At 42.4% G+C, this 14,454-nt stretch overlaps 1 protein-coding gene across 5 annotated transcripts in view; it reads left to right on the forward strand.

Annotated features, from left to right (window-relative positions):
* Positions 1–576: 576 nt before the first annotated feature.
* The window catches only part of CYLD (CYLD lysine 63 deubiquitinase), a 28,374-nt gene continuing 14,496 nt past the window's right edge, over positions 577–14,454 (forward strand). Inside the window, exons 1-6 of one of the 5 annotated variants that reach the window (XM_035118465.2) lie at positions 577–634; positions 5,798–6,479; positions 6,806–7,108; positions 8,364–8,469; positions 11,716–11,811; positions 13,581–13,697. In XM_035118465.2, coding sequence (XP_034974356.1) covers positions 6,006–6,479; positions 6,806–7,108; positions 8,364–8,469; positions 11,716–11,811; positions 13,581–13,697 — 1,096 coding nt within the window. In that variant the 5' untranslated portion in view covers positions 577–634; positions 5,798–6,005. The other 4 variants (XM_035118466.2, XM_035118463.2, XM_060276068.1 and 1 more) reach the window with 4 other exon arrangements.

Consider the following 14,454-nt stretch of genomic DNA (forward strand, 5'->3'; position numbering starts at 1 on the left):
TTTTTAAATCAATCTCTCTGTTTCTTTCTTTCTTTTTTCTTTTAGAGTTTGGAACTGGAACAAATAAAGAGCAATCCGTTTTCGCACCTGTCCATCAAGAAACCAGCTGTAAGTCCAGCTGGAGAAACGGCACAGACGGAGCTCACCAGCCATGCCCTTTACGTACTGAAAGGCTTTCTATGCCTCCCTATTGCAGCCAATCGCTAGCGGGGGCTAGGCAACATTTTATCCAATGAAAAACCACCCTCGGCTCCCCACTCCCCACCCCCGCCACTCTGACAAAGACTAATGGCAAAGGGACGTAGGCGGGAGCACGGGTGATTCAGCCAATTTAACCTTCGCATCTTTCCGCTTATAGGTGGGAGAGGTGCACCCGCCTTCTTTCCAAACAACCACTGAGCAGGCAAAAACCCGCCGGCTCAGCCAATCCGAGGGGGCTCTTTGGTTTTTTATTTATTTATTTTGCTGCGCCTGCAACCAAGCTTGGCCTTGGAAATTCCCTCCGTCGGCGGAGAGCAGGGGGCGGGGGTTGGCTTGGGCCAGTCAGCCAATAGGCAGGAAGAACCGGCGGCGAGCGGCAGGAGGCGGGAGGGAGAGCTGGAATGGCAGCATCAGCGGCGGCGGCAAGAGCAGGGTAGGGTGCGCGCCTTGAAGCCGCTGCCTGCGCCTCTGAGGGGACGAGGATGGGGAAGGCGAGGAGGTGGAGGAGGCGACGGCGGCGGGTGAGGAGGAGCCTCTGAGGCGGCGGCGGGGAGACGGGAGAGGCGAGGGGCAGCGGCGGCTGCGGCCTGAGCCGCGAGGGAGCAGCAGGAGGATGGTAATGCCGGCAGCGCCGCTGGGCCGGAGGCGGAGCAGTGGTTGGGGTGGCGGCGGCGGCGGGGAGACGATTGCAGCCTCTTCTGGGGTGGGGCTCCGGCGGCGAGTAGGAACGTAATGGAGCGCCCATTGCGGGTCCCGGCAGGGAGGGAATACCTGCGCTCCCTCCCCCTTTATATTTCCTTTCGCTTTCTGTATTATCCTTCTTATTCTTAGTTACGGGCCAATGTTGGTCCTACTCAGCGTAGGCGCATTGGACGCGGCTGGCAGAGAGGCTCACTGGACCAGATTCTGCTCTTGAATTTTAGCCAAGTGCAAATGTTTACCCGTGATGATGCTGCTGCTGATTATAACATTATTATAGGCTTCTTAGACGGTCTTAATCCTACTTGGCCTAGCCTTAGACCATAAATGGCTATGGTTGGCATAGCAGGTTCATTGATTTCAGGGAGTCTTCTCTGGAATAGAGAGTGGTTGGGTACATATACTGTACAGTACTGGCCATTGTTATTTTGTTACCGTATTACCAGTATAAAATCATTATTGGATGTAGACCAGCCTAGTTTTATTACCAGTATAAAATCATTATTGGATGCAGACCAGCCTAGTTTTACTCAGAAGGACGCCCATTGAAGTAAATGGCCATGACTGCTTAGGCTTGTTAATTTCAGTGGGTTCATTCTGAGCTGGAATTGAATAGTTGGGTGTGGATATTATATATTACAATCAAATTATTATTGCTTGTAGACAATTTTAGTCCTGTTCAGACTTGTCCCATTGAAGTAAGTGGACATGGCATAGGTTCATTAATGTCAGTGAGTCTACTCTGAGCTAGAACTTAGTTGGATACAAATACTACCTATCATCCTCACCATCATTGGGTATAGACAATCCTAGTCTTATTCAGACGACAGAGGACGAGATGGTTGGACAGTGTTCTTGAAGCTCCTAACATGAGTTTGACCAAACTGCGGGAGGCAATGGATGACAGGAGTGCCTGGTGTGCTCTGGTCCATGGGGTCACGAAGAGTCGGACACGAATAAATGACTAAACAACAACAACAAAGTCTCATTCAGAGCAGATCCATTGAAGTAAATGGACATGGCTGACAAATTTTATTAATTTCAGTTGATCTGCTCTGAATAAGAACATAGTTGGGTACAAATACTACTCATTATTATGTAATTAATATTGGCTATAGACAATCCTTGTTCTACTCAGCCTAAACCCATGGAAGAAAATGACCACCAGTGGCATAAGAATTTAGTTGGATACCTCAGCTCCCACTTCCCTTCCGTAGTGTTGAATTTTAAAAAATTGTACTGTATTTAGCACATTAGCTGGCCGCCATGTCAACAAAGGCCTCTTAGTGGTTCACACAGGCTTCAGGCAATGTACAATTATAGCATTAAAATGCTAAAAAACACTTTTAAATGGAGGCATCTCAGGGCAGGGACCTGCCCTCTTGCACTTTGTAAAGTGCCATGCACACTGATGTTGCTGCTTCATGATCATTGTAGTAGTCATATTGGCAACAAATATTTGTTGTTTGTGTTCTTATTTGAGTTTTATTTGGGGAAGAAGTTCCTTATTTTTTCTTATGTAGTTTGGCAAATGTGTTCTTATATTCATGTGCTTTTTTGGGGGGAGGGGGTATTTTTCATCTGTCTTCTGCAGTATTTAGTTATCTTACTTTGGCAGCTGATATCAGAATTAAATGAAAAAGAATCACCAAACAGCTTTTTCCATACAGCATGCATAGTTCACTTGTTTGAAGGGGGGTAGCTGTATTTGCGTGTGTTGCAGAAAGCCCACAAAATCGAGTCATTTTTCACTTCAAAAGTCTGACATACCAGTACTTGTTGTGGCAGAAGCTTTTGTGGACTGGTCCAGATCCCTCTTTGTAGGATGTGTGAACTGTTTGTCTGATTTGTTTATTTAGTTTGCATTTATATTCCACCTTTGCTACAAGGAACTCTCCATTCTATCATCACAACAACCCTGTGAGGTAGGTTAAGTCATGGCTGAGTGAGGATTTGAACCCTGGACTTCCAGGTTCTAGTCCAGCACTCTAGAGCATGGTGCCCTTCAGATGTTGTTGGGCTACAACTCCCATCAGCCCCACCAATTTGACTAAGGGTGAGGAATGTTGGGAGTTTTGATTTTGAATATTATAGCCTATGGGGCTGAATGTTTCCATCCTCTCCGAAGGTGTGCGCCTATGTATATGTGCATGCATGTTATACATTCACTGATAATGATACTTCATTGGATACACAAAGTGAGTTATGCTGCTATACCACAGTGGTGCCTTAGTGTTGCAGCTCGGGCTGGGAAGACCTGGGCTCTGATTTTGCCCTCAGCTGAAGAGCTGACCTTGAGACTCAGCATCTTTCATGCCAACCTCCCTCACAGGGGATAAAATGGACAGGTGGCTATGTTTGCTGCCTTGAGTTCTTTGGGGTGAGGAGAAAGAAAGGTTATAAATGTAGCTAAAAAATAAATAGCAAAAGTGTATGCCACACAGCAAATCTTTAAGGAAATAAGACTCTCTGAGGAATTATATCCCACAAGGTGTGGTGATGGCTTGCCTAAATGGTTATTTTTAAAAATTAACAAATAAAAATAGAATTAGGCATATTCATGGAGGAGGAGGAGGGTAGATTTATAACTGGCTGTTAGCTGTAGTAGCTAAATAGAGCTTCCATGTTCAAAGGTTGTGTACCTCTGAATAGCAACTGTAATGCTAATAAATAAAATGAGGTTGGGCTATTGCCTTCATGCTCTGTTTTCAAGTCCTCCTCTGGGTAATGTATGATATAACACAAGAGGGTGATGAAACCACAGTACAATTAAACATGATTCCAAAAATAAATGGAAGAAAAATATTAACGTAAAGCCTGTATAAACATCAAATTGCCAGCAAACAAAAGTTAAAAGGTAACTTTGCTGTACACTCCCAAATGCCCGTTGAAATAAACTTTCACCAGTTTCATAAAACTAACATTATGTCTGGCCTGCTAAACGTATATAAGGGAGAAAAATCTATAGTGAAGGTGCCTCTGGCAAAAAGCCTCATTCATACCCCACCCCCTGTCACTTGTGGTGTTTTCTTTTTAAACTCTTCTAACATACATGACAAGGGGAATAAAGAAAGAGTCTACTGTACTCACTAAACCACTTCATCAGTATGAGCTGCCCATATGTCCCAAATGCTCCCCAAACAAAGAGAGAGAGAAAGTCATAGTTCAGAGGCAGAGCACACACTTTGCATTCAGAAGACCTGAGGTTCGTCACCTGGTGAAGCTGGGGAATATTTCTGTCTTAAACACTGGGTAGCCGTGGCCAGTCAGTTTACAGCACTGATGGGGGACCTTTGGCCCTCCAGATGTTACTGATCTAAACTCCCATAAGCACCAGTAAGCATGACCATGCTTGCTAGGGATGATGAGAGTTGTCGTTCAGCAACATGGGGGGGGGAGAGAGCACAGGTTCCCCATGTTTTGTACAGAAAATATTGAGTTAGATGGAACAGTGGTATAGGGCAGTTTCCTACGTTTAGAAAGAAACACACAGTTGAGTAGTATTTCTGCTCTAGATTTTCTCTGTTTCTTGTGTCAAAAGATTAAGAACTGTCTTGCTGTATCAGGCCATAATTAAGCATCCTCCTTCCAACAGCAGCCCCACCAGATGCTTCTGGGTCACTCAGAAGCACAGTGATGACCTTTCCCCATCATTTGTTCTCATCCTGCAGCCTTCAGTGGCCTCTGTACATTAAACCACCATGGCAAATTGGTGTTAATACGTTTGAGCTAGTGACTATGCACATTTTGTCATGTCCTGAGCTTGTTGGTGGAAGGTTAGGATGCATATGTAACAAATAACAACCAACTTTCCCTCATATAGCTCGCTTTAGGTGCGTACATAAAAAACAACTACCCAGGGACATTTTGGGGGGAAGGAGCAAGTTGAAGGGCCAAATTTGACAGGTGGATGGAGCCACCCACTTGTCAGTCGCCAAATACCATAGTGATAGCAGGTGATGCTGCCCTTTGAAACCTTGACTGTTAGGTCTTCAAAGCAAAGCATGGGGTAATTGAAAGCCCTTTTGCAAACAGCCCCGCACAGCAGGGGAAGAGTCGCACAGACAAACTGAGCAGTTAAATAAGCATGTGTGTATAATTTATGCATGGTAGTGTGTGTTTAACAGTCTTGTAAGTTGGTGGGGGGGGATCCAAACCTCCCTTGATTCTCATCTTAGAGGATCCTTTTACAGCCAGTTTAGCTGGAAGGCACCTAGAAAGAACTTTGGTGCCCTTTTCAATATCAAATCCCAATTCAAATAGTTGAGTATTTCATCTCTGATTTATTTTGTTCTGTGCTTGTTTGGGAAACGTCATACTAAGAACAACTTTTGACCGAATCTGAGGATGACTATTGAGTTCACTGCCGCCAAGCTATTTCTGGAAATGGTTAATCCACTTGCTGCTTGTGTGACACTGTATTGTGAATTGCTTTTGTGTGCAAAAAAATTGAGCTGTACTTCTGTGAACTTGCATTGTAGTCCTCTGTGCGGTGATATATTTCTTGTTGCCTGTCTCTTTCCAGAGCAATAAACAAATGAATCCTGTATATTGGGTTCATTCTTCTTAAAAATGGGGAAACTATTCTAGTCTGCAGTAGCACAGCAGAAACAGGTGTGCACTTGTTCAAGTTTTAAATAAGGATTATATAAACCAGATATCTCCAGTCACAATGAAGGTGAGGCTGCAAATAAAGCATTAGGTCAGTTTTATTATGCAAATGAAATCTTCAGCACGTTGTGGCTACCCAAGTATCTCTCTCTTGCCAGCTGGTTGCTGTCATAGATCTATAAAAACCTGTGTTGTTTCTTTTGAAAGTGGTTTGTTTTCTTTTGCTTTGTTCTTCCTATGACATCCTTCAGCTGCCACTGATACTATCTTTTATTTTTGTGTCCAGGTCATCCGTTCTGGATTTAGCTCATTAGGACATGGATGAAGAATCATTAACTCACGATGGGAAATCGAACAGGGGCCTTTTAGTAGGAGCATCTAATTCCTTTGCAGTTATGTTGGCAACTTGGCTTTCTTGAACGTTTCTTCTTTGTATTCATACAAAGCTTGAACCATATTGAATCTAGGTTTGTGGAATTAAAAAACAAGGCAGCATGTCCTATTGGGAAGAGCGTATATTTTATTTGCTTCTCCAGGAATGCAGCATTGTAGACAAACAGACTCAAAAATTGTTGAAAGTACCCAAGGGAAGCATTGGCCAATTCGTTCAAGACCGTTCTTCAGGAGGACACACCAGAAGCAACCCTGCGTCAAAAAGCAAAAAATTGCAGATAGGAATCAAGATTTTAGAGCAGCCCCATGTGGTCCTCTTGGTGGATGAAAAAGAAGTTGTTGATATAGATGAGAAACGAGCAGAACTGCTGTTGGCAATTACCAATTGTGAGGAGAGATACAGTATATTTAAAAGTAAAGGTAGACTGAGCAAGGGTCTCCACATTGATGTCGGCTCACCGGTGAAAGTACAGCTGCGATTAGGAGATGAGAAATATCCTGGAGTTGTTCGCTTCAGAGGACCATTAATACAAGAAAGATCACTCTCTGGGATATTTTTTGGAGTGGAGCTTCTGGTAAGTTTTCTTATTCTAAGGCTCTATGCATTGGGTCAGACACTGTTGCTGAAAAGGTGCACAGTATAAGTCTTTTTACTTAGTATATTTGTATCCTATTTCTCCTCTGAGGAGCAGAGGCCGAAGTATATTGATCCCCACACCATTTTATCTTCTCAACTAACTTGTGAGGTAGGTTGGGCTCAGAGTGTTGAGCGACCATCCTAAGATCTGGATGAACCTCCTGACCAAGCATAGGTTTTAATCTTGATCTCCCTGAAGACCAACATTTTAATTACTCCTATGACAGTTCTTAATGAGCTATGCTTTTTTCTCCTGAAACCTAGGAAGAAGGCCGTGGTCAGGGTTTTACTGATGGACAGTACCAAGGCAAACAGCTGTTCAGATGTGACGAGGACTGTGGAGTGTTTGTTGCACTAGACAAACTAGAGCTGGTGGAAGATGATGACAATGAGCTGGAGAATGACTATGCAGCTCCAGTTGACTCAATGCAGGTAGAACTTCCTCCTTTGGAGCTCAACTCCAGGGTTTCTGTGAAGATAGGAAAGAATATAGAGTATGGGACAGTTATATTCTGTGATGTCTTACCAGGAAACGAGAGTTTAGGATACGTTGTTGGAGTGGACATGGTAAGAAATTAACCTGATTCTTAACTTTTTGCATGTGTGTTAAATAGAAGTACATGCAATAGTGGTGGGGAGAGGTGGAATATTGGCAAGCTACTTATGGCTCTCGATTGCTATAGATAATTGCCGCCCAGCAGCTTTTTTAAGCATTGGGTAAAAATATATTGAGTTAGGCTTGGGAACAGCCACTTGCCTGATCATGCATGGCAAGAAAGAATCTCCTCCAGAGGATCAAATGGTGCAGCTTTACTAAAGTTTTATTTCTCCCTTGCTGAGCCATAAATGATTGCCCATGTGTATCCACATTAGGCAGGCTAGTAAATTTATTGTATGCACTAGTAACTTATGTGGGCTTATTTACAGGGCCTTACTAAATCTTACCTGACACTAGCCAGGCAAAATACCCATTTTCTTGCTTCTAATGACCAGCCTGCTTTGCTAAATAATGTTCCAGGGTTGGCACTACTGATCTTTTATAGTTTTCTTCTGAAAATACAGCCACGTCAATTTTTGCCTGCAAGGAAAATGCGAGGCTCTGGCGTAATGTAATTCTGTATGTTGAGTGCAATTCTCAAGCACTACAGTAACATATGCTGATCCTCGTCTTTCTCCTACTTGTGTTTTGAAACCAGAAGACTTACTGAGGCTTGAAATAAAGAGAATGAAACTGAACTATTACATCCTTAGAATATTAGTAGGCATTCAACATGAAAAAAATTGCACCTTAATGTACTTGTTCACCCTTGCTCTTTGTTAAGGAAGTAGGCAAGTCTTCCCAGTGCTGGAAGCCGCCTCTTAATGCCAGAGAGATGAAATATATCCTTCAGGCATGAAAGCCATTTATGTACCTGTTGTGAATGGCTTCAGTTGTGAAACTTCTGGCTTCAGTTGTGGAACTTCTGTGCTGCTGACAAAACTTTGCTTGGCTTTTCTCCCACCACTTGGGAGGAGTGTTTTTTGTTTTTGTTTCAATGTTGCCATCATCAGTGTATTAATGTCTGTGGCACATTTGTAACCAAACAACATTGCAGAATGCAATCTGTTTCTCTAAATGTGGAAGACGAAATGACAACACTACAAGTGTGACACTTGAAATGTTGTTGCAGAGCAAGTGTTTGCATTTCTTGTGAAAGCTCGTGCTTCCTGTATGGGCTGCATGTAGCCAAGAACTTTAATTGAACCATGTACAGTACTGTAGATGGTTTCTTGAATATCTTCACTTGGGCAACGTGTAATTGTGTTTTAAAATGATTTTTAGGATAATCCAATTGGAAATTGGGATGGAAGATACAATGGACAACAGCTCTGCAGTTTTGCAAGTGTTGAAAGCACACTTCTCTTGCATATCAATGATGTTATCCCAGGTACAATTTGTTTATTTTGTTTTTTAAAAAGAAAAGTGAGCAAACCCCAGTTCTTAACACACATCCTTGCATCTAATCATAGTTTTAATGTTGCCCAGGATTCAATCATTTTGCTTTAGTCTTAAACATATATGGGGATGGGGGTGAGTCCACTAAACTATTGATTGGTTATATTGTTACTTTGCTGCCTTGTCTTGCTTTATTTCTGGATATGCTCCTGTGACTCCTATATGCTTCTGTATATGCATCTCCCTTCTTTCCCTCTCACTTTGATGTGTCATAGTGCTGTCTTTTGGTATTGGTGGTTCCTTGGTCTTTTCCTGGAGTTAGAATTTAAAGATTGAAGGCTTATGGTCACTGCAATGTGGCACTGGGTTTTCTCAGTTGATGAATTTTACTGCTGTATTGTAGTACAGTCATATCTTGGGTTACAGATGCTTCAGGTTGTGCATTTTCGGGTTGCGCACCGCACTGAAGCTGGAAGTACTGGAACGGGTTACTTCCGGGTTTCGGTGCATGCACAGAAGCGCTAAATCGTGCGGCGCTGCAGGTTGTGAATGCTGCGGGTTGCGAACGTGCCTCCAGCACAGATCACGTTCGCAACCCAAGTGTCCACTGTATTGTATGTGGTAGGGAATAGGCGTAACAGTTCTTATTTGCCACTAGTAACTGAGTCTACATAATTCTGTGTCTGCCTGTCAATATTTTAAAGGCCATATATTGATAGTGAAAAATAGCACATAAATGCCTTTCCAGGTGGTTCTGCATTTTTCATGCAGTAATATTTGCTTAATCAGAAGGGCACTGTGCACTGGATTGTTTTCTTACACTTTCTTCAAAGGAATATGTTCCAGCGATGCCCACATATGCTCCGACAAAAGAATTGGCACTTGTGAGCAGTGCTTGGAGCCACAGGCAATCTGTTCCTTCTTCCCTGTTATTAGAGTGCTGCATTTTCTGTTCAGAAGCTCTTGCTGCATGGTCACTTCTATGCTGCATATGGGGCTACAATATGGAAGCTTTCACTGCTTGGCATTTTTACCATGTGGCAGGGTTAACAAATGCCCTCCGTGAACAGGGAGAGATTTGGTGGTTTGCCCAGTCAGGATCTACTAAGGGACGAATAAGCATAATGCTAGTTTGCTGGACAGGCCTTGTTTTGACCCTTGCACTAAACAGAAGTCATGGCTAGGCTGCCTCTGAGGTTCACCAGGGAAAGGGGAGTTGGGATTTACCGTATTTTTCGGCCCATAAGATGCACCGGACCATAAGACGCACCTATTTTTAAAAGGAGGAAAACAAGAAAAAAAAATCTGCCTCAAACCTGGCGGTGGCGGCTGCAGAAGAGGAGAAAGCAGCTTTTGGGCTGCACGTTCCTCCTCCGCAGCCGCCAGCAGCAAAGGGGCGGGCGGGACGTTCCTCCTTCCTCCCCTGCAAATCGCCCTTATGCTGTGCACGAAGCTAGCGGTTCTCCCCCCACTTACTTTAAAGCCAGCTGGGGAAAATGGACAGACCATAGCGTCCTCTCCTTCTCCCCAGCTGGCTTTAAAGCAAGTGTGTGTGTGGGAGAACCACTAGCGCTGTGCAGTTCTCCCCTTCCGGGCCGCTAGGTCCTGCCTCCCGCCGCCTCCTACCTCTCGCTGCGTTCAGTGAGAGGCGGGAGCGGGGGACGGAGGAGGAGATGTTGCTGGCTCCTCTCTGCTGCCTCTGTTTGCAGAAGCAGGTTTTTGCAAACGGAGGCAGCGGGGAAGAGCCAGCAGCATCTCCGCCGCCGCCCACTTCTCGACACTTGCTTGACAGGGAGACTTCGCTCCATAAGATGCACCAACATTTTCCCTTCGTTTTTCGGAGGGAAAAAGTGTGTCTTATGGAGCAAAAAATACGGTAAAAGGGAGGCCAAGCTGCTGTCTGAGCAGAGTTTCTTTCTTGCAGCAGGAAGTTGCAGGTGCAACTAATGCTGTTATACTTGAGCTAATACCTCTTTGAGTTAACTGAGGTGGATGGGTCACTGTGGTGTATTACTCAAGTGATAGGATGCAGCAGGATCTGTGATGTACATGAACTTTAGAGAACATGAGAGCAAATATTAACTTGGAAGGTTTTTTTTATAAAAAAAATGAAATAGGACTCTTAATTGTAAGGCAGATGCTATAGACGGGTTGCCATTTTAAGCATAATTGTATTGTACAAACTTGAAGCAGTGCTTTGCTCCTGCTACTTCTCTCTTAAAAAAGCCTACTAGGACATTTTTTTTCCTTGAAAGATCAGTCTTTCGAAAAGACTAGAGATGAGCTCCAGCGAAAGTAACTGAAGTGTTTTAATAGAGTTATTCCCCAGGGGCAACTTGGTTAAAATGTAATTGAAGAGCTATATTCTGATTATGAAACATAAGGACCCATTTCATTTGAACTCTTTAATGGATACATGGCATGGTTAAAAATCCTCAGATGTTATGGAGAGGAAATGGCAATCTTCTGTGTGTATGATAACCATACTATTTTGGTGAGGAGTCCAATTTAGCAAAAAGCACAATATTTTCTATTTGAATTAATGCTTTTAATGCATGCCTTTCTTCTCCCACCCGCAATCTTTTTATTATTGTTGCTGTTATTGTTGTTCAATCTCATCTCCAGCAAAAAGGTTTTTTCTAAAAGTTTCAGTATTGGCGGCTTTTTATCTTTTTTAAGTTTGATAAGTATTTGCTTCTTCCAAACCGCACATGAAGCAAATAAACTTAACATGAAGCTAGAGACCACTTTGGAATTTTTCTTTGGCTGCGTTATTTCTCAGTACAGCATTTTACAATGTTCACCATAATTGATTGGGGCGGTGTGGGAGGAAACATATTCTAAAACTCCTGTGAGAGCAAATCCAGCTTTTTTGCTTCAGTGTCAGTAAAATTGAGCTATGCCCTGAGATTTTGGAAGAAGAAAAAGGTTAGGCTAGATGTCCCATTGTGTTTTAAAAAGTATATATTAATAGCCATCCTCATTTAACAGTTTTGTATGTGTCCCAAGAGATGCTATCTTCCATATTATGGTTCCTACTTATGTGAGTGTTCCTGCAACTGATTAGTTTTGTCTAAGTGACTACCTGAAAGAAATTCTGGATTTCACAAGTATTACTGTGACTTGCTTTATATCCTAAAGGTGTGTCTTTTTTTGTACTAAACTGATGCTTTAAAGCTAATGCTATCTATACTATGTGTGGTGGTGTAAGATATCTTAACCTTCTACTCTATTTTAGAGGCCGTGTCTCAAGACAGGAGACCTCCCAAACTTGCCTTTACATCTAGAAGTGGCTGTGACAAAGGATTCAATCACAGTAAGCCAAAGCCTACAGGTACTTTTACTCAACTGCTATTTAGCAAAATGCCAGGTATTTCTACTGTCCTTGTACGTGAGAATTGCGACATGCAGTCCCTTTGAGTTGTGGGTTCAGAGGCGGGTTTCCACAGAACTGATCCCACATGTTTTGTAGAACAGTGGCTCCCCTATAAGTGGAATGTGTAACAAGATACTACATTTGCTTGCATAGTTGGCATATGAAGGAGGTTAGATTGTACATCTTGTGAAACATTTCTGAGGATTTTCCTGTCTTGCACTTGTTTTGTAAAACTGTGGGAGGGATTTCTCTTCCCCCAGACTGAGTGCATGAATAGCCTACACATGGCTATGGAAGTAGAATTTTTTGCTTGGTTTCACTCAGCTCTGACCACAGTGACATATGCCTTAGTTAAATATTGTTTGTATTACTGTAACATGCTACCTGCAACTGCCTTTAAAGAGTGTTCAGAAATCAGCTGATTCAGAATGCTGCAGCTCAGCCTGTTGACCAGGGCTGGGTATAGGGAGCATGGAATTCCCACGCTACAACAATTTTGCTGGCTACTTGACTGTTTTCTGGTCACAATACACAGTGCTCATTGCTACATATAAAGCCCTACTTGACTTGGGGACCAGATACCTGAAAGACCGTATTTTCCTATTCAAGCATGCCTGGTTTTTAAAAGATATTTGGTAGAGGTCCCTCTTCCTGTCTTACCAACATCTTAAGCACATCCGTTGGTAACTCAAGAGAGTGCTACCTTGGTGATTGGTTCTAGACTTTGGAATTCTTTGCCAAGGGAGGCCTGACTAGCCCTTCTCTGGTGACCTTCTGCTGGGAAGCAATACACTTTTATTCAGACATAACATTCAGCCTCATAAGTTGACTGTTATAGCCAAGGTAAAAGTTGCAGTTTGAGCAACTGGCTGTTTGTGTTGGTTTTAAGGGATGTTTTTAAGCTTTGTATTTTTTCTTGTTAGTCACCTTCAGCATCTTTTGATGGAAAGGTGAAATATTAATTTAACAAATAAAGATAATAAATGGATAAAGCACTTTGTTCCATTGCTCTGGAAAGCATTAGAAGTGGTTATTACTGCAATTTGCAGCATGTTAAAGGCTAACAAATGTATTATGGCAGGAGCTTATGTGGGCTAGAGTCCATTTCATCAAATATGTGAACCTTATTCTCACTTAGGAGGTATATGGAGGAATCTACAGAAGCTGATACATTAAGAAATGTGTTCATTCCATCGCAGCAAAAAACCCACAAAACTTTGTAGCATCTTAAAGACAGCTACTTCTCTAAGAGCAGAAAGGCCAAGTAATTCTAACCTAAAGTGGCCAATTTAATTCTCCATGTACCTTCCTTTGGAAGTAAACATTCTGAAGTGAAAGCTCCATATTTTTGAATTGTTCCTGCAAGTAATAAAGGGAACAGAGTTCCACTGAATAGGAGATGGAGGAAGTTAAAAGAGGTACAGTTAATTGTTTGCAACTTGAAAGGTTCTCTCTGTGTAGCTTGAAAATGCAAGCTGAGAACATTAACAATATGGGTGCCAAAGGTTATACCTTTGTTGCAGAGATTGGACCAGATGATTGGCAGGTTTCTTTCTTAAAGTTGTACAAGTTAGACTCTGGTAATGACATTTTTACAGACCCTACTCTTAATAAGCTTAGCAGGAAGACTTGGTTTAAGGACTGTAAGGCTTGTTTTTTCCATAATGCAGCATTTTTTATGTTTTTCCCTCCCCTTTGTCTCCTTTATGACATGGTTTGTGTCTTAGGTGCACTCTCAGACCCTGGAAATAGAAACAGATCAGAAATTTTCTACACTTTAAATGGCTCTTCAGTAGATTCCCAACCACAGATGAAATCAAAAAACACATGGTGTATTGATGAAGGTAATGAGAGACTAGACATTAAGTTTGATCACAGGCGTAATAACAAATTATATAATGATGAAATATACTGCCTTCATATTATTCTGGCCACATTTTGTGTGTACTCCCTAACAAAATACTTTTTAAAGGGCTTACTTCAGTTGAGATGTGTATTATTATCCTGTGTAGTGGCCAGAATCCAAAGAACTACTTAAGCTCACATGAGGGGCTTGGTGCTAGCCCAGGGGAATTTATTTTACTGTCTCATTTGCACAGCTGACCCCTATACAAACTGCTTTTGAAAACTGTCCTCTTTTTCTGAAGCAGTTTGCTCTGGTTGGGGGCTCTGAGAAAAATGAGTGGGCTCATAATGTTAGTTTTCTTTCTTCTTTAGATCCTGGCCTAAGTTTATTGAATAACTCAAGGCATTTTACTTGGCACATCTCACATAGTAACTTGAGCTTTTCAGCCATAATAGATAATTCCTTAGGCTACATTCTGTGCACATTTGAGCCTAGCCTTCTTATTAGACCAGCTGGACTGTAGGCACAGGATGCAAGATGCTTATAAATAGTAACTTACCACTATCACAGCTTGTGACCTCATATGCTGAGCATTGACTCATTATTTATTTACATATCTTCAGGTAGCGTTGGTGACTTTATTATTTGGAACCCCTCTGAGTTGACAGGTCCTGCCTTTGCTAGAATTAGGTTGGGGTGCAAGCTTACGTTTTTGAATTACAGACTTTTCCATTACAGAGTGGCAGCATTCAGTT

Source organism: Zootoca vivipara, chromosome 6, assembly GCF_963506605.1.
Source record: "Zootoca vivipara chromosome 6, rZooViv1.1, whole genome shotgun sequence".
Lineage (NCBI taxonomy): Eukaryota > Metazoa > Chordata > Lepidosauria > Squamata > Lacertidae > Zootoca > Zootoca vivipara.